Source organism: Orcinus orca, chromosome 15 (genome assembly GCF_937001465.1).
Source record: "Orcinus orca chromosome 15, mOrcOrc1.1, whole genome shotgun sequence".
NCBI lineage: Eukaryota > Metazoa > Chordata > Mammalia > Artiodactyla > Delphinidae > Orcinus > Orcinus orca.
Window position 1 is genome coordinate 41,929,122 of NC_064573.1, and position 22,026 is coordinate 41,951,147.

General features: G+C 34.3%; 1 protein-coding gene across 1 annotated transcript in view; it reads left to right on the top strand.

Annotated features, from left to right (window-relative positions):
• The window catches only part of CCDC178 (coiled-coil domain containing 178), a 366,636-nt gene that overhangs the window by 326,537 nt on the left and 18,073 nt on the right, over positions 1–22,026 (top strand). The window contains exon 19 of the mRNA XM_004273779.2: positions 4,211–4,345. Coding sequence (XP_004273827.1) covers positions 4,211–4,345 — 135 coding nt within the window. The remainder of the gene's footprint in view (positions 1–4,210; positions 4,346–22,026) is intronic.

Consider the following 22,026-nt stretch of genomic DNA (forward strand, 5'->3'; position numbering starts at 1 on the left):
GGACTTGATTATGGCTAGTCCTAATTATTTTGAAACGTGTAACTGGAATATCAAATAGTGTTATTTTATTCTTAGCATATTGTGATTTACACGCATGTAAACCCACTTAATTAGAGGTTTTGTGTGTTGTAATATATGCATTATAACATTTAATATTAAAGCCAGGTTTCTGTGATACGTAGGAGTTAGCAGATGTCATGAATTTATGTCGGCAAAGTAACTTGGATTAAAGACAGAATCCATATAATATAGTGTATTAAAACAAGAAAATGGAGACTCTCTCATTCTTGTGACAATATTCATTTATTCTGTTTTACTGTCAAAGCGTATCAAGCTTTAAAATGTTAATACATTTCAAGAGCCTAATCAAATTTAATCAGAAGGTATTTTTACCAAATGTAGAAACGTATACTGTACATTGTATGCAGTGCTCACAAGTGTACATTATATATAATGCTCACACTGACACAAGATCGCCAGCTGTATCTCAATACACCATGTCAAAATGGACATTGACTAGTTTTCCTCTTCATGAATAAGTACGTACGTAGCGATCGTTATCTCAAAAGAAGTATCAATGAATTCCATCTTTGGGCTTCCTTCAGCAAAGAGCTCACAAAGCAAGTATTAGAACCAAGCTTACCAAGTGTGCTACAGATTCAAACCAGTCAGAAACCATTGTCAGAAAACTCTTCCTCCCTTTTTGCCATTTTAAATGGCTCAGAGTACATACCAGCTGTTTCCTGATTCCACTTTCCTGAAGTGAGGAAGATCCTCATTTCCTCTTTTTGTTTACAAAATGGAGGGCAGTGAAGTTGGGGATCTTTTTCCAAAATGACTCCCCCTGCTCTAACATTGCTCGTCCTTCGATTTCTATGAGAATATTCCATTCTCTTCCAAAATTCTTGAAATACTTGCCTGGGGCTAAGCCCAGCCCAGTTCGTCTCAATTCCAATGGCTCTCCATTCCATTCTTACTTCTGAATACAGGGCAAGGAATGCCCTTGCTAACCTCCCAGCCAGTGTGTTTATGTCCCTCTCTGTCCTTTTTTTTTTTTTTAACATCTTTATTGGGGTATAATTGCTTTACAATCGTGTGTTAGTTTCTGCTTTATAACAAAGTGAATCAGTTATACATATGTTCCCATATCTCTTCCCTCTTGCATCTCCCTCCCTCCCACCCTCCCTATCCCACCCCTCCAGGTGGTCACAAAGCACCGAGCTGATCTCCCTGTGCTATGCGGCTGCTTCCCACTAGCTATCTACCTTACGTTTGGTAGTGTATATATGTCCATGCCTCTCTCTCGCTCTGTGATACAGAGTGAAGTAAGTCAGAAAGAGAAAGACAAATACCGTATGCTAACACATATATATGGAATTTAAGGGGAAAAAAATGTCATGAAGAACCTAGGGGTAAGACAGGAATAAAGACACAGACCTACTAGAGAACGGACTTGAGGATATGGGGAGGGGGAAGGGTGAGCTGTCTCTGTACTTTTTTTTTCTCTACCACTTGCTTCCTCATCCCACCTCACCTTCCCTAAAATCTGAGTGAGAGGGCAGGAATGTAATCGTTCCAGGAAATGATTATGCTTCAGGAATATAATCATTGGGATGTTTCATTCCAGAAACACTGGGTTAATTGAAGTCGAAGAGATCAAAAACCACTTCAGTTACTTTGGTTCCAACCTAAATTCAGCATCCAGTTGAAGGATTTTTCCACTCATAACTTAACTCTCTCTCTCTAATTTTCCCTTTCTATATTTTTATGAGTCTTGCATTTACTTGGTTTATTTTTCTCTTCTTCCTTTAATTCGTAAGTTCCTGAACGTCTTATTCACTTATTCACTTTTGACACTAAAATTTTACCAGTTCACTTTATTGAGTTAATATCAATAAGTATTTATTGAGTGATCACTGTCTCCTGACATCTTATAATTGGGCTTTTATCATAACCACTTTCCTAAGAGAGTTGTCTTCATGACTAACTCTTAAATTAACTGTACTCCTGGGTTCTTAAATATTTTCCCATATATATTGTTGATCATCTTATTGTCTTTAATGTGCATCTGTATACGTGTACATGTGACTTTTATTGGATTCTGATTCTTCTCTTTAAGAATGCCTTCAGTTATTCTCTTTCCTGGTTTCTCTTTTTCTAGAGGCTTATTAGCTATAGATTTTTTTTAAGTTTTTTGAGATATTACTCTTTCTTAGTTGACACATTAGTAACTTTTCTACTTAAGTAGCTTCAGTTAACACTTAAAGATGAACTAAGGCCTTTGTGGCTACCTCAAGCTAGAACACAGAAAAGTGAATAAACTTGACTTACTGTATACAGCAGTTTCTCCTCATTTAAGATGTGGGTGTGGGAAATATTATCATCCAATTCACTTTGGTTGATGAGCTCCCACTTGTAAAACCTTCCACACATTGAAGAATGTCCACTTGTAAAAAAAATTATCTTCACTTTTAGGAATTCTACTAGAACTCATCTTCCTCTCATTTGCCTTTTGTCATATTTGTGTATATCATAATAAAAATATAATGCTTCGAGTAAAGTGTTCTATTGTCTTAATGAATATGTCAAGATACAGCACACCCTCCCCCTATTGGCTGTCAGAGCTGGCAGAAAATTTTTTAATATTATATTAAAATATTTTATTTAAATAAATATTAAAATATTACAGAAAAAAAATACTGACAGATTTTCCTCTTCAAAAAGTGATTTACTGTTTAATTCATTAGCCTAAATTATCTGAAATGCCCATAAACTAATTTCAGGTAATGTATTTCGGCATTTAGTAAGCTGAAATATCTACAGTTTCAAGGTTATTTTTTCATCCTAAGTTAACCAATTAACCAAGAATAGAGGCTTTATTTCTCTGTGTGTTTACATAGATACCTATGTGTTGCTCATTTCAATGCATAATGAAGATAATGATGGTAAACAATTCACATGCAACACCAGGTAGCTATTTTAAAAATGGTTACTTTTAAGTAAACTGTGTATTGAAATATGCATACAGAAGAGTCCACAAGTCACATGTGCACTGTTTGATGAAGTTTTGCAAAGGATCCCTTAAATGTAACCAGTACCCAAAACAATAAGTAGAACATAAAATAGCCTCTCTAATGTGACATGTTTTTATTCTGTTACGAAGAAATATTCGATCTGAAATTTTTTGGTGTTTATCTTTTCATTCTGCAAAATACAGCTAAAAACAAATCAACATAAACAATTATCCACATTACCAAAAAATAAAAGCGGTTTCAGTTACAGAATATATTATGGGAAAAAGATTTTAATACAGTTTTTTCCATTAATTTTTATGAAGCTTATTTCTTTGAAAATAACCTAATTATAACAATTCCGTATGGTACAGCTATGCTAACTGTTGAAGTACAAATGTATATTGCCTTGGTAACACTTCTACTGTGTTTTTTGTTTGTTTGGTTGGTTTTAGATTAAAGTTCCAAAAGATAGAGAAATTTCTCACAGGAGAAATCTTTCTTTCTGTGTTTAGATTTCATATTTAAAGTGTCACTTCTAAACATCGTGTCCACTGTACTTTAGTGCAGTGAGATATTCCTATGTCACATAGTCAGAGGGAGGTGGATTAATAGGGAGTTCGAGCTGGAAAGTTCTTCCCTGTTATTGTTCTCCCTCAGCAGTTGGTGGCTAAGTTAATTCTCTTTAGTTTTGTCATGCTCTAAAGCACACATTGCCAAACCCTGGTAAGGGTTTATGAAGAAAAAAAGAAGCGATGGTGTCCATCAAAGTCTCAAAGTTGCATTTTTAAACTTTGGCTTGACCTGATGTGCCATTCAAAAAAGCTTCGAAGGATTATTTCTTAAAGAAAGGTTCAATATGTCCCGAGGCTATCGGTTTTGAGTTAAACTGGGTGAAGTAGAAATATTTTACTCATCAGCTTTGCAGTCACAGAGTTTGCCTCAGCTAGAACAAAACTGCTGAGGCATTTAGAGAAAATTAACCCCCCATCCTGGCGGCCAGATGTGACTGGTTTCTGATGAATGCACATGAGTGGGCTGAAAAATCAAGAGACTGTGAAATTCCTGTCAGGCCCGTACAGTGCAGAATGGGCTATTGACTGCTTTCTATATTTCCCTCCATCATTCTTCTTGAACACTGCCATTAATTTCCTCTCCTACTCTGACTTGTGTTTTTTCCCCCTCCCTCTTCCCTTTAGTTCTGTCAGCTGCAAAGAAGGATACACAAGTTGTGGCAGAAGCACTTCGAGCTGGTGGTCCTCTACAGCCGTATGAGGCTGGCCAAGTTCCAGACAGACTCTCAAGAGAGTATTCAAAACATATTAGCTGTGCAGGTAGGTGATTGCAGGGAAGTGGGAAAGATCATTCTGATCTAGATTGAAAAGCAAATGATGGGTAGTGTGATGAAGCATTAAAACCATATCCCATCAGAGTTTTATAAATTTTTAACCTCTTTAATAAACTGGAATTGCATGAAGGATGAATTCAGTAAGTTAGCATATACACCATGCATACATACTTTGGGGGAAAAGGGAGACTGAACTTCTTGCTCACAAACCTCAGAACAGGTTTTTATAAATACATTTGATATAAGTATATATTTTCCAGTCTTCAGGCTTTGTAGATGTCATCCAGCTGTTTAAAAGATACTGTCAGCAGTTGCCTTGTGTTGCTTTTGTGTGAAATCTACTTCAGTGAAAATGACACTGATGTTTACTTTATTTAACTGTTTTCTTTCCCCTTCTGTTTTTGCAAGAGGCTCCTCCTCCCAAGCAGATTTGGAGATGACTTTATTTAAAAAATGAGCAATTAGGGATAAGAATATAACAGTGTTCCAGATGCGTGTGAAATTTTACTATTTGTGTCTGTAAAAACTTTTAATGGATCAGTTGTCCTTATTTTAAGACTCTATTTTAGAAACCCATATTAACTATTTGAACACTATTATTTGAAAACTACTTACATTTTTTAAATGAATATTTTGCTATTTGAAACGTTACATATGTATAAAATATAACCTCCCAAAGGAAAACATCCATCACCTGTTCTATCAAAAAAAAAGAACTACCTCTTCTATAAAAAACAAAAATAATATCACCATAAAAAAACATAATTTTTATTAACTTGCGGTATTAGCAATGCATGCTGAAACTAAGCAAACCAAATTCTTTTCTAAATATTTTAATTACATGTGCACGTCATGATACTTTTACCACAATTAAAAAAAGGATGTTGCAAAGCACTTCCAAAGCTATTTCAAATTTCATTTTTACATGTGGCTGTTTTTGCTATTTTCTTCTGAGGGTATATATATATAGATATGTAGATATATATCCCATATATAAAGTATATGTGCACTTTAACAAGTATATGTACAAATACTTTATATATATGCTTTATATACATACTTTAATAAAGTATATTATATAAAGTATATTTATTTAAGGATTCTGTTGATAATGGATTATAAAAAAAATTTTAATAATAGGAGAACTTTTAAGTTTTGAAAAGGTAGTGCTTAAAATATGTAGGTTTAATAGAAATTCGTATGTGAACTTGAGTATAAACTATAACTGCAGTATTTTAGAAGTCAGGAGCATATTTTTTTCCTTAGAAATGTTCGTTAACATTTAGTACATTAAAAATTAGAGTGGCTGTAACCCATGGTTTTCTTTTAAATATTCAAAGGTAAACCTCATGTTCTAATTACTATCTTGGAAAAATCCTATATTTCTTGCCCAACTGTAAACATTCTTAAAAATCTTTCAAATGATAAATTCTCTTTGTGAATTAGGGTATATTTTGAAATATTGAAAACGTCAATAGAAACTATTTGAATATGGGTAAAATGAATTCTCAATCCATAATCTTCAATAGTCCTTATTCTAATTTTTCATTAGAAATTAGAAATTCTTTACCAAACTTGATTTTAAATTACTTATTTTTATGGCTTTCACGTACCAGCTGAAGTGAAAGGTTAGAAATGATTGTACAGTATCGAAAATTCAACTCCTCAACACCTAGAGATACAGCAGCAAGGCTGGATCATATTTGGGGAACTTGAGGAGCATAACTTAGTGGATTCTTTTCTTATCTACTGGAGAGACCTTCCATTTAGAAGATTTCTATTTTGGCTTTTAATCAAATTTTGAAAATATAATTTTCAGGATCTTGCCATAAAACTATAGAAACATGTGAAATCCTCTGGGTTAAGTCAAGTCCAAACCCCTCAACATGGTACACAACGCCCAACTCCTGCTAACCTTGCCAGCTTCATCCATCTCCATACAAGTTCCTTCAGTCAATTGCAGTCACTCCAAAATTCCTACTAATCATGACACCTTCTATTCAACTCCTTCTTCCACTCCTGTGCTTATATTCTTCCCTCTTTCTGCAATACTATTGCTTACCTTCCTGTTAAAGAACACCTGACTCAAATCAAACATCTCCTCTGCAAAATCCTTCCCGAGTGTTTCACCCACCTTCCTCTACCCGATGAATTAATTTAGATCTTCCTTGACCTCCTACTGTACTCTGTGCATACCACCATACCACAGTGGTATTTTCAGCAGCTAACACTTCCTACTTGTTGGTAAGGTCCCCTTCCTGGAGGATTCTAAACTCCCTTGGGACTTTATACCATCAGTGAAATTAGCTCAATTCTTGTTCTATTTTTAAGGGTGTATGGTAGCAAGGCCACTAAGGGAATCTCAAAGTATTCCATGCCCGTATTGTTTTCACTTATTATATCCAGTCTTTAAAAAGAAAAACATTGCATTGTAAATCAACTCTACTCAAATAAAAATTAATTAAAAAAGAAAAGAAAAAGAAAAACATGGTAGAGTGATTTAATATGTTACCAGAGTGAGTCTGCAGGCGTCAATCTCTACAGTTTGACTCAACATGACTAAAAATTGCTTAACAAACCAGATGCCGTTGCTCTCTATGTTTATGATTCAGTAGCATGTCCACTTTGGGCAATCTAATGTTTTATATTTTGAAGGTAGTATTATAATGATGCCATGAGATATTAGTGAACTATTTGATGAGAAAATCATCTGATGAACCTTCTGAAAAATAAATGGTATATAACTGATATTGAGCAAAAAGCAATTCAAAATAAATGTTGAGCAGAAAAAGGAGACTGTATCATCCTTGGGCTTGGAGGAATTCCTTGCCAGACCATCAAAAAGCATAATTGGCAGCTCTGCAGATGGCAGAAAACCAGGTGGGCCAGATAAGCTTTTGAATTACATGATCAAGCAGGAAGCAATAAAATGAACTATATTCTGGAATGAGGAATCAGTATATTTAACTTTGCAGCCATTTATGTCAATATCTGTGTAGGGATTTTAGTTCACAGCAATTTTAATATAAGCCAAAGTGAACTACTACAAACTTAGAACCAGTGCCACGTTCCAGCTCTAGCAAGCACATAAGACTTCTTGACTCTGACCATGTACAGTATATTTGACAGTCCTAACCTCACATCTGAGCCCCTATAAAGTAAGTACTGTTATTTCATTTTAACATCATTATTTTTCTCTTTGTATTTTTAATGTATTTAATGCTGTGAGATTTAATACCTCTTTGGCATCTTATTTAGAAAAAAGACTCATTGTTAACTCATCATTTAAGTGAAAAAATGTGATACAGCTACAGCATGTTAATGTGATCTTATCCTGCATAAGCACAAGTGTTTTCTCTGGTTAAAGATGATACTCCCATTGCACTTTTTTCAAAAGTTGAGTACATCTGCAGTATTTTATACAGATTTGGAAAGCATAGTTTAAGGGCCATATTGATTTACTTGAGAGCAGCAATTTAAGAGAGATGAGGAATATATAAAATTTAGAATGCTTAATTATAGAAGGAAAAGACTTTGTCCCAGACATCTAAATGACCACCAAATGAAGGTCAACACATGAATATCTTGATGAGCTCTAGAGGGCAACATCTAGACCAATGATGGAAGAGTTTGGAAGGTGGGTTTGGGCTCAATAGGAATACATTTTCTAACAGGTGATGCTGTCCAGATGTGCACTGCTGATACTCAAGCAGACGTTACTGCAGTGGTTGAGGGAAAGCAAATGGTCTAAGAGTCAGCCAGAGAGCACCTCCTCAGGCAGGGGTCCTCCTGGAATGCTCTCCTGACCTCCTTACACAACATCTATGTGTGTCTGTACCTCTTCACCCACTAGAATGTGAGCCTTCTCAGTTGGAAAACATGTCTTATTTGTTCATCTTTATCTCGCTGGCACCAACTATAGTTCTCAAAACATAATAAGTACTCAAAAATAATTGGTGAGTGAATTTATTATTAAGTGAATTGGTTTATTAAGATTGAATGTGATAACCTCAAAGGCTCTCTACAGCTCTTGGTGCCTACAGTTTTGTAGTTAATAAACAAACAAAAAGCTTTGCCAGGAATTTTGATGGCACAGAGGTAAGGTATTTAATCATTTCTCACACACACACACACACACACACACACACACACACACACAGTACCTATAGGGGCAGCCCAAATTTCCTATTTCTGGAAGAAAACGGTACAAATGAAAAGAAACCAGAAAAAACACAGGATAAAAATCTAAAATCACTTAATAATGTGATATAAAAGAAAATCTCTGAAGCTATGTGATTTCTTTAAAGACAAAAGAGATGATAGAAATTTGGATTTTTAAAATAAATACATTTAGAGATATTATGATTGAGGAATAGCATTACATTGCTAAGCCTTACTGATTAACTCTAGATAGTAGTAGAAAGTATTTAAAAATAGTTGTCAGGGGCTTCCTTGGTGGCGCAGTGGTTGAGAGTCCGCCTGCCGATGCAGGGGACACAGGTTCGTGCCCCGGTCCGGGAAGATCCCACATGCCGCAGAGTGGCTGGGCCCGTGAGCCATGGCCGCTGAGCCTGCGCATCCGGAGCCTGTGCTCTGCAACGGGAGAGGCCACAACAGTGAGAGGCCCACGTACCACCAAAAAAAAAAAAAAAAAAAGTTGTCAGTAGTAAGAATATCTACTAGAAGTTCTAGAAATAAGATTTGTCACTCCCAAACTACTAGAGAAAAGAAAGTACCATAAAAAGTTGAAAAATTCAAAATGCAGGGAAGAGGACAGAAAGAGTATAAAAATGTACAAAATAAGTCCAAACATATTAGTAATCATAATAACTAAATGGTTTCATTACACAGTTTAAAGTAACAGTTTTACAGATTGGTCATAAAAGCAAAATCTATCTTATTTGGAAGATATGTACTTCAGACAAATAGAAACAGAATGAAGAGCTTAGATAAAAAGACTAAGAAGTTCTAATTCAAAAAGAGAGAGACTTGAAAGCAAAAAGAATTAATACACTCAAATATGGATATTTCACATTGGTAAAATATATAACCAATTAAGGCATATCAATCATGAACTTAATGCACATGACAACATAACTGCAGAATATATAAAGTAAGAACTGATTGAAAACCAGAGAAAAATTTTAAAATTTACAATCACAACAGGCAATATTAGCACATCTCCTTGAACTTTTTAAAAATAAAAGAAAATAAAGGGTATCACATAACAAAACCTGGAAGTTTTGATTCAACCACAGAGAAATTCAACTTTAGAAAATATATTAATGTAATTTAATATAATGACAAGTTAAAGGAGAAATATTATATATGATTACTCAATATATGCTGAAAAACATTAGTTATCAAGGTAACATATACTTACTCTAATAAAAGTCACGAAAGAATTTAGAACAAAACTCCCTTGATAAAATGTACTAAGTGATAAATTACTGGAAGCATTTTTTTTAAATCAGGACAAAAGTAAGTATTCCTGGCTATAGTCATTATTGTGCATCACTGCTCTGAAGCCTTAGTAGTAAGTCAAGAAAAATAAATAAGAGGTATAGCTACTGTGTGGGAAAAGGGCAAAACTATCATTATGGTCTGATAATATGGTGTTTCTCTTAGAAAATCTAGGAGAATCAACCGGAAAAGCATTACAGTCAAAAAGGCAGTTCTTTTAAATGGCAGCCTGAATTATAGAGTTCCTAAGAATAAACCTAACAAAAAGTTAGCTTAGTCCTTTTGCAGAAAAGCTTCTAAGCAATACTAAAACGATATAAGCAAAGACCTAAATAAAAGTAAATATTATTTTCATGGATGAGGAGATTATACACATTGGGAACATGCCAATTTTTTTTAAATTTCACATTTGAAAAATCCACAAATTCAATACAATCATACTCAAAATCCAGACAAGATTTTTCAATGAAGCTTGAGAAAGTGATTCTAGATGTCTTTGGAAGATAAAAATCCACAGGAATAGCTCTGACATTTTTTAAAAAGAAATATTGGTGCTGGAGTGAGGAATTTATGCCGTTGCAGAGCAAAACACATCAGGAAGCTATATTAATTAAATTAGAACAGCATAACACTGGTTCAGGAACAGATCAAAACATCTCTAAAATGCAACAGAGCAGTTGGTAAACTTTTTCTTTAAAGGGTCAAATAGTAAATATTTTAAGCTTTGCGGGACATTCAATCTCTGTTGCAATTACTCAACTCTGCCTTGTAGTAGGAAAGCAGCCTTAGAGAATAGTATATGAATAGATGGAACTGTGTCCCAGTAAGATTTCATTTACAAAACAGGCAGCAGGCCGGAGGCTATGTCCTGAAATAGAGCATCCAGGAATGCCCCACAATTATTTGGAATTTAGAATACAATGAAAGTAGGATGTGAAATTGTATATCATGAAGGTGGACTATTCACTTCCCAGCTATCTGAGGGATAAAAGTAAATACTCAAGGGATAAAGTAAAATAGATTATTGTATATGTTTATATAAACTGTAGAATAAGCATTAAAAATCTATAATATCTTTTTTTAAAATACAGACTACTGAATAGTATTGAGGTAAGAAAGACCTTCTTAAATGAGGGAATAAAATCATTAAGGAAAATATTGTTAAATTTGACTACCAAAAAATAAAAATATTTTCATGAGAAAAGATACAATAATAACAAAACAGACAAAATTTCTTACCCTCATGAACTTACATTTCAATGGGGAAAACAAGACAGTAAACAAGTTAAAGCTGTAGTGATGCTATGTACTAAGGAGAAAAATAAAATATGGAAGGGGCATATGAAATGACAAGGGAGGTATGAAATGCATTTTAGCAGTGCATTTTTCCTTATTACTTGTGGAAATAAATAGCTTAAAATAGTTTAAAGGGTAAACATTTTTACTTGTTTAATCTATCTCCTTGTTGAACTGAAAATATCAACTTAATGGCTTGAATACCAGAGTTTGAGTTTTAGGGTGGGTGAGTTGGTGAGTTGTTTGACTGCTTGTTTGGTGGTATCATCTGGGATGTGGAACAGGTATAAACAGCATATCCCCAAGGGTCGCTGTGAGAATCGGATGATGATGTATGCAGTATGCTCGGTACACAGTCAACAGTTTACAACAATAACTCACTTTCTTCTTTTTTCTCCCCTTGATACTGTTGTAAGGTGATCCCCAAACGGCAACAACTTCTTGCCAAAATTTGCCTAAATCAGTTAATCACAGAAGCATTTATACCTTCTAGTCTTGCCACCTTCAGAACTTGCAACTCCATGTCTGACATCATTTCAAACTCTTGGGAATTTGAGAAACTACATATAGGTACACAACACACCTTGTCATATAATGTAACAAAAAAAAATGCTTGGTTAACTTCAAATCTTTTAATGATTCTTGCCTCAATTATTAAAGTATGCATAAATACATAAAATAAAAAAAAGAATTAAATGTTCTAAGTTAAAACACCCAGATAAATGAGCTACATTTTACCCAGTATCTTCTGTTAAATGTAAAGTCAGCATTCCACCCTCATCCAAGGCTGACTACAGGTAAGAAATAAATACCTGTTGCCAAGGTCAATTCAGAACCAGAAAATTGTGGGTGAAAGAGAACTAATAAGTTCATTTCTTCTATACTCCTATCTTTGGGACGGATTGTTTCATTATCTTTCTATGTCGAAAGTATACCATGGTTCTTTTGGGGTTTTTTTCAATTTTTATTGAAATATAGTTGATTTACAATGTTGTATTAGTTTCAGGTATACAGCAAGGTTATTCAGTTATATATACACACACACACACACACATATATATATATATATTCTTTTTTAGATTCTTTTCCATAGATTATTACAACATATTGAGTATAGTTGCCTGTACTATACAGTACGTCCTTTTGGCTATCTAGTTTATATATAGTAGCATGTATATTTTAATCCCAAACTCCTAATTTATCCCACCCTGTCCTCTTTGGTAACCATAATTTCTATGTCTGTGAATCTATTTCTGTTTTGTAAATAAATTCATTTGTGTCATTTTTTTAGATTCCACATATGAGGTGTATCATATGACATTTGTCTTTCTGTCTGACTCACTTCACTTAGTATGATAATCTCCAGGTCCATCCATGTTGGTACAAATGGCATTATTTCATTCTTTTTAATGTCTGAATGATATTCCACATGTATATGTACCACATCTTCTTTATCCATTCATCTGTTGATGGACATTTAGGTTGCTTCCATGTCTTGGCTAATGTGAACAGTGCTGCTATGAACATTGGGGTGCATTATCTTTTTGAATTACAGTTTTCTCTGGATATACGCCCAGAAGTGGGATCACTGGATCATATGGCAACTGTATTCTTTAGTTTTTTAAGGAACCTCCATACTATTCTCCATAGTGGCTGAACCAATTTACATTCCCATCAACAGTGTAGAAGATTTCCTTCCCCTCCACACCCTCTCCAGCATTTATTATTTGTAGACTTTTTGATGATGGCCATTCTGGCCAGTGTAGGTATACCTCATTATAGTTTTGATTTGCATTTCTCTAATAATTAGCAATGTTGAACATCTTTTCATATGCCTGTTGGCCATCTGTGTGTCTTCTTTGGAGAAAAGTCTATTTAGATCTTCTGCCCATTTTTTTATTAGGTTGTCTGTTTTTCTGTTACTGAGTTGTTGTATGAGCTGTTTGTATATTTTGGAAATAAACCCTTGTCGGTCACATCATTTACAAATATTTTCTCCCATTCCATAGGTTGTCTTTTTGTTTTGTTTATGGTTTCCTTTGCCGTGCAAAAATGTTTAATTAGATTCCATTTGTTTATTTTTGCTTGTTTCCTTTGCTTTCGGAGGCTGATCCAAAAAAAAAAAATTGTGATTTATGTCAAAGAGTGTCCTGCCTGTGTTTTCCTCTGAGAGTTTTATAGTATCTGGTCTTACATTTAGGTCTTTAATCCATTTTGAGTTTATTTTTGTATATGGTGTTAGAGAATGTTCTAATTTCATTTTTTACATGTGGCTGTCCAGTTTTCCCAGCATCACTTATTGAAGAAACTTCTCTTCATTGAATATTCTTTTCTTCTTTGTTGTAGATTAATTCACCATAGGTGCATGGGTTTATTTCTGGGCTTTCTAGCTTGCTCCATTGATCTATATGTCTGTTTTTGTGCGAGTACCATACTGTTTTGATTACTGTAGCTTTGTAGTATAGCCTGAAGTCAGGAAGCCTGATTCCTCTAGCTCCATTCTTCTTTCTCAAGTTGCTTTGGCTATTCAGGATCTTTTTGTTTCCATACAATTAAAAAAATTTTTTTTCTAGTTCTGTGAAAAATGCCATTGGTAATTTGATAGGGATTACATTAAATCTATCAGTTGCCTTGGGTTTTATAGTCATTTTAACAATATTGATTCTTCCAGTCCAAGAACATGCTATATCTTTCCAACTGTTTGTGTCATCTTCAATTTCTTTCAACAACATCTTATAGTTTTCAGAGTACAGGTCTTTTGCTTTCTTAGGTAGGTTTATTCTTAGATATTTTATTCTTTTTGATGTGATGGTAAATGGGATTGTTTCCTTAATTTCTCTTTCTGCTATTTCCTTGTTAGTGTATAGACACACAACAGATTTCTGTATATTAATTTTGTATCCTGCAACATTACCAAATTCATTGATGAGATCTAGTAGTTTTCTGGTGGCATCTTTAGGATTTTTTATGTATAATATCATGTCATCTACAAACAGAGACAATTTTACTTCTTTTCCAATTTGGATTCCTTTTATTTCTTTTTCTTCTGTGATTGCTGTGGCTAGGACTTCCAAAACTATGTTGAATAAAAGTGGTGAGAATGGCCATCATCAAAAAATCTACAAAAAATAAATGCTGGAGAGGGTGTGGAGAAAAGGGAACCCTCTTGCACTGTTGGTGGGAATGTAAATTGATAACAGCCACTATGGAGAACAGTATGGAGGGTCCTTAAAAAACTACAAATAGAACTACCATACGACCCAGCAATCCCACTACTGGGTATATACCCTGAGAAAACCATAATTAAAAAGAGTCATGTACCAAAATGTTCATTGCAGCTCTATTTACAATAGCCAGGACATGGAAGCAACCTAAGTGTCCATCAACAGATGAACAGATAAAGAAGATGTGGCACATATATACAATGGAATATTACTCGGCCATAAAAAGAAACGAAATTGAGTTATTTGTAGTGAGGTGGATGGACCCCCAAAAGATATATGCATAAAAGTCATACCTAAGTACATTGTAGTCAGTGTCTGAAAACTAAAAATAAAATTAATGATAAAGATAAAATCTAAAATCAGCCAAAGAAAAGGAAATAAAAAATTACTTCTAACTTCTTATCAGAAACTATGGAGAACAGAAGACATAGAAGAATATGTTTAAACTGCTGAAAGAAAAAACTGAACCCAGAATTCTCTATCCAGCAAAAATATCAAGTCTATAAACCTAATTCTAACCATATTAAAATTTATATTAAATATAAATGGACTAAAAACCCTAATTAAAAAACAGATATAGTACATTAGATAAAGATACAAGACAAATATAATTGTCTGTAAATAATACAGTTTAAATATGAAGTCACTATAGGTTAAAAGTATAAGGATGGAAAAAGACATGCAATACAACACCAAACATAATATAGTTGGAGAGGCTACATTAATATCAGATAAATTAAACTTCACAATTAGAAAAGTTACCAGGTATCAAGAAGGTCATTTCATTAAGAGAAAGAATCAAGCACATATAACAATCATAAATGTGTATGCATGTAATAAGAAAATTTCAAATACATAAGGCAAATACTTAAAACTTAAAGTAGAAGTAAAAAGATGCCTAATCATAGTTTGTGATTTCAGTGCTCCTCTTTCGGGAATTGATAGAACATACAGACAGAAAATCAGTAAGAACATGGAAGAATTGTACAATGCTATCAACCAACTTGACCTAATTGACATTTATAGAACATTCCATTCAACAAGAGCTGGAATATGCATTGTTTTAAAGTGCATAGTAACATTTCCAAATACAGACCATATACTGAGTCATAAAACAAGTCTTAATAAATTTAAAAGGATCAAAATAGTAAAAAGAAAAAGTTGCCTGATCACAATGGAGTTATTAGAAATCAATCATTAAAAGATACTTGAAAAATGCCCCCAATATTTGGAAATTAAGTCACACAGTTTTAATCATGTGGGTCAAAAACTGAATTATAAAAAAAAGTAGAAACTATTTTGAACAGAATAAATGACCCCATGTAGTGGATTTGACAGTTTGAGGGGCATGAAACTGAATAGTTCCCTTCAGGTAAAATTAGAGGACCTGTATGGTGGATCATAGGGCTGGGGTAAAGAAGAGTACAAAAAGAGGTCAGAAAAGGATCAGGGCCAGATCTCCAGTGGGCCCAACTTAGGGAATGTCTCTATTGTTTAATTAGCACCTAAACTTAACCTTTACCATATAGAACCTAGGACAGCACCTGGGGATATCCTAATAAAGGTGTGGAATAAATGAATCAAGTTCTTCTTGACCATTAATGTAACCAAGTCAACATTGTTCTTTCCATGTGTTGACATGGCTGTCAAATGATTGATTTAAGTGTGTCTAAGAGCTCCTTTATTGCCCCTAGAGGCTGTACTCCTGTTTCCCTCAAAATGACTTCCACTTACTCTGTTCATACCTTTTACTCTTTAATTCTTTTGGTTTTGTTACATATGGTATTGGTCTTCTGACCCTTTTGCCTCTCAAAATATTTGGATGTTGCTCTCTGACATCATCCATTGGTGCCTTTGGGCAACAATGGTAATTGCATTACCTATCTTCCTTCCATTTGAAGATAAACAAAGGAGAACCTCAATTTAAATATTGATATCAAAATGGAAATACATTCATTTCACACATACATCAATGTGATGTAGATTCAGGAGGTTAATAAAGTATTTGTCAAAGTTAAATCCCATGAAATTGGGCTTCCCTGGTGGCGCAGTGGTTGAGAGTCCGCCTGCCAATGCAGGGTACACGGGTTCGTGCCCTGGTCTGGGAAGATCCCACATGCCGTGGAGCGGCTAGGCCCGTGAGCCATGGCCACTGAGCCTGCGTGTCCGGAGCCTGTGCTCTGCAACGGGAGAGGCCACAACAGTGAGAGGCCCACGTACCCACCCCAAAAAAAAAAAGATTCCATGAAATTAAATTATCTACTCCCTTTATTATATTAAATAACATGCTAAAACAAAAATTGATTCCTTTTTTATTTTAAAATAAAATAAGCCTATTCAGGATTGTTTATATAAAGATATACATTTTTATGTGTTCTGACTTTTTTCTTGGACTTAAGCAAAATAATACTCGCATTTTTACTTTTTTTTAATTCACCTTATACAGGCAGTACATTTTTCAAGTGGAGGAGCCATGTCAGTAATGTGGAGGAGAGGAGTTTTTCAAAGACAGAACTTTAAAAATCAATTACTAATGGAGCATATCCAGTAGTTATTTTTCATACAACTTAGCATCATCATTATATAATGATGCTGCTTAGATGTGAGATTAACTCGGACACATAATTTTTTATCCAAAAGTATCAGGATTATAGAACAATGAACAGAGCAGTTATAACGAGAGGAAAATATTAAGATAAAAAAATTTTAATACAAAAAAAGATAAAATTTGAAGTAGACTTGTTATTCACAAATGGTGCCAAATCTATCATTGATAAAGAGGAAAATTATGAAGATGGAGAAAAATGACTCAGAAAACTATCATGTGGGAATGAGATGTGATAGAGTTATGGTAAACAAGCCTCACTTTTTAAAATTTAATATAAAGCGTACACCAAGTGGGAACTAAACTACACTGCAATGCATCGCTTACCTCAGTCCAACATGATGAGAGAAGTTTTACCTTTGGATTTTCATTTTTGAAAGGATCTGCACATATTATCGTAACGGGGAAATAATCCACATGTTGACCAAACCTTGACTTGAAAACTCTCCTCATTCCTTCCCCTACATCATATCCCTCAGTTGGTAAAGGAAATATTCTCCAAACTAGTTCTGACGACCTCTCTGTAAAGAACTATAATCCAGGCAAATATAAGAAGTAAACTTACCTCATATTTACAAAGCAGGTTTCGGTTTCACGCATACCTGATTTGGGAACTATCACAGCCTTCACTGATTGGAGAGGAAGACCTGTTGCCCTATTTAGGGGTTTGGTAACTGAGATGGAGAAAAGCTGAGGGATTTGTCCAAAGATTCATGGCCAGCAAGTGATGAATCTTTTAACACCTCGTCAACTATGATTTCTACCTCTCATCTCTCTTCATTAAAAATCAGTCTAAGATCTCTTCAAATTGAGCCTTTGTTGGAGTCACTTCACTAGAAAGAAGGAAGGTCACAGACCCACACAGTTAAATCTGGAAAGTTAAGTCATGAGGAAATATTAAAGGACACTGTCATTACCTTATGGAATATATAGACCTCTGCGTTTCTTAAGCGAATATGAGCCTGCTTCAGTTATTACCACCAGGCCCTGACTTTGTCAAACGTCTGTCATTTTATAGGTACACACTTCATTCTGTATCACACGTTTGAAGATAACTTCTTTACTAAAACAAAGCTGCTTCATGGAAGTCCCTGCGTATTTGTCATTACCTGAAATAATTATGGTATTTCAACACAGCTCCAGTAAATGTGCTGATAGACATATCATAGATTATAAACGCATCTATTGAAATGCTAACCATGGCTGCAAAGCAGATTATCTTATTTAAAAACACTGGTTTTAAAATTTAGACATTTAATTTAATTATCTTTTCCCAGAAGTATATAAGGAAATCAGAAACCTAGTGTGAATAACATTATCTTCACAGAAATGAAAACTTGCAAGAGCATTTTTTTGCCACAAACTCAATAATTTTAGTATAATCACTAACTATGTTTTTGTTTTACAGAACCAGTATGATTTGAAAAAAGAATAAAATTGCTTTTAAAGTACAAAAATAATTATGAACCACTTGAAACGTAATGTCTGTGTTTTATTTCTCATCAGAATTCATTAGTGTGTAACATCAATAATTTAGCCCATCATTTGCCAACACTGACTTGGCTCAGTAGTTCAATCATGTAACCCTGTAAACTCACTTTCCATTAAAATGAATGTTGCTGACAAAGGATAACTAAAGAGATACTTCATTTATTAACTAAAGAAGTACTTCATTTATCAACATTTTTAAATTAGGAGTTTGGGGCCACAGAAGCTTAGCTGGATGATTTATTTGAAGGATCTTTATATTAGACCTAAAGACTTTTTCCAAATCATACGATGCTACCACAACGATAATCGCATTTCATTTGTGTAACATGTGACTCAGGGATCTCTCTTTAGAGGCAGGCATAGCCACCTGCAGAGAATCAAATGACCTACCAGAATGAAAACTTGGCTGCTTAGTATAAAATTATGAAATGTGCAGCATTCTCCTATATCTCGATTTACTCCATTGGGCATATTTCTTACAAAACCTGTAATATGGCATCTAATATTCTAAAATCTTAATGTTGTTAAAATTGATTTGAGAATTAAGTAAATAGGCTAAAATTAGTTAACGATGAGTGTAAGTCTCCCCAGTATCCACAAATTGTACTTAAGTACATTCAAGTTGTTCACTGCTTGCCCCTGATGTACACCTCCCCGGATACAAATGCCTATAGATGTTGCCGACACTATTTTGAACAAGAGAGTTTCATTTTCCAGAGTTGATCCCACATCTTGCTGCTAGGTTAACATCACACCATTTTGGATGCAAAAAGCAAACAAACAGACAAACAAAAACATCTGCAGTGCAGTGAGCAAAGCATGAAGTCAAAATTCCTTACATATGTCAAAATTTTCATCTCATAGGCCTTTAAACATATAATTTCTAGCAAATGCTGTAAGACTGCATGATCAGATCTTTCCTTGCTTGTTCTGTAATAAATTAAATTCATGTTTCTTATTGAAACCTTTTTATAGAACTAGGAGGATCTCTGCATTTAGCCTCTAGAGTTGCCAGCTGGCATCTTTCTCTGTTTTGGATCAGAAAGTTCTCAGCCAGCTGATTCATTCAAAAGTCAAAACCAGGGGTGATGTTGGATTATAAAATGTTATTGTTACTGTATCAAACTGCTTTTTCTTATCTCATCTCTTCCCTTCCCTCTTAGCTTTCCTTTCTTCATTAGAAACATTTATCCTGCCAGATTCTAAATAGCAATGATCCTACGGAAAATCTTTCTCATGCCCTTTGTAAACTTCTCTTTATTTTATAAATTTAACATAGGAAAAAATAACTCTTTCAAACATTATGAATAAGGAGTTATTTTGTCTTACAGTGTTGTGTTAGTAGTTATTATTCTACAGTCTTTTTGTGAAGAAACAGAGGAAGCTGCACTGTATCAATGCAGACAGCATCTGTGGGTAGATAGTGAGTCCAACATCATTACATTAGCTCATGTTTCTATAGCACTTTTATGTTTTAAATTTGTGTTTATTTTCATTTGAATATCACAAATAACCCTGGAAAGGAGGATTTCATTATGCCCATTTTACAGATAAATTAACTCAAAGAGCCTAAGTGAACCATCTCTGGGACACAGCGTGTACGTGGTGGAGCCAGGTTTAGACCCCATGTTTTCTGATTCCCAGTCCATACTGTGGCAGGTGAAACATGCAGGAGAGAGAGAGACAGAGACAGAGAAGGAGAGCGGTGCATTCATAATGTGGATCTGTTGTGGAAGACAATGAAAGTTAGGCAAAGGAGCAAATTGGATGCAGCTAACACTGAATAGTCATTTTAAGAGACAGTACACAAGTGACATCTTAGAAAGCTAACTCATCTAGATTTGTCAGTGAAAAACTTGGGGGAAATGGAGCCAAGAAGCTACTATAAAAATGTAGGTCAACTATTGTAAGATCCTGTACTACGGTAGCAGCAAAGGAAATAGAAGAAGAAGGTAAATGGTGGACATTTCAGGGGCATGATTTCACTGACCTACTAAAACAACAAAAACAAAATGATTCTAAGCCCTGGAGCTAAGGATAAACAAAATAACAAGAAAGGAGAATTATAGGGCCCTTACTTCAAAGGAAATGAAGAGCCCCGTTTAGATTATGCATAGCTTAATAAGAGAGAGGGACCCATATGGAGATGTCCTCAGAGCAACTGAAATACTGATCAGGAGATAATTGCCTAGAAGGGCTATAACAACAAGATTCGTGGTCAGCTTGTGAAGCCATAAAAGTGGATGAACTTTGAGGAAGTTAACAAAGAGAAAACGAGAGGAACAAAGGTAAGTATGTTAGCAAATGCCTGGGTTCGCCTGGAGTGGAGCATGCCATCCATCCAAGGAGAAGGAGGAGGAGAATACGGGTTAGGAGAAAAAAATAAGAAAGTACTAATTAACGAAAACGCTAAGATTATGTATTTGAAAATTTAGCTTGGAATTTTAATATGCAGATTTAACCTGGAACGTTAGCATCTTACTCTACACAATGTGTGGTTATTTTTCTTTAAGACTTCCCAAGGCCACTAATTAGAGCAGTAATTTTAGTTGTTTTATTATTAGAGGGAAGAAGAAGCAAATGATTTTTCTGTGATAAACCTGAAGTTTATGCATTTGATCTTATATCTTATTGACTTATTATGGAAAACATGCCACAGTCATGGCATCTGTTAAGCTAAGTGGTTGTTCAACTGTATTATTCAATGCGACATATTATCCAGACTTAAATCATTACTACATAAAACATTTTATGCTCTATTTCTGAGTATTGAATAAAATGTGTATACTAGTTTAAAATTTGCCAAAAAACCCCCCACCAAAATGTGTTTAAACTTACCATGCATACGTATAAATATTATGCATGAAAAGAAATATATGGATGGCCAACATCTGAGCCTTTAAAGTCCTCTCCCTCAAATCTGGCTTTATTAAACAGAAATATTCATGATTGTTCATTGATCTTTCTTATTTAAAAAATGTTTGTAGAAATTAAAAACAAAAGCACAAGGATAAATCTCAGCCACTTTTCAGGCAAAACAAAAGGGAAAATATGTGTAAATTACTACTAGATATAGGCAAATAAATAAAAAGACCTTTTAAACATACATCAGGAGAGAAACTAGACCAGCTAATAAATGAAGAAAGAATGAACTCTGATAGCTAGGAAATGGATCAAAAAAGATACTCAGGGAAAAAATGGTAATATAAGCCTTTTATTAGAAAAGAGAATAAAGACTTTATTTGTAGTTAAATAGCACCTATTACTGAATACCTTGAGATAATGAAAACTTACACGATTTCTTGTTGACCAAAAGGCATTATGGAACACTAAGAAAATGAGGAGAAAGCAATCAGCAAATTCAAATGACACAAATTGTAAGGGCTAAGTGAAATTAGATAATCAGTTTACCAAGTTCCAGAAAGAAAAGTTGTTTCTAAAAATCCTGAAAATGATGAGACCTGCAAAGATCTGGGAGAATCTATTATATACATTTATCTGTGTGTATATGAAAGATAGTACATTTTCATTAATTCAATAAGTATTTATCAAATATCTGTGTAGCCATTGTAGATATAAAGATGAACC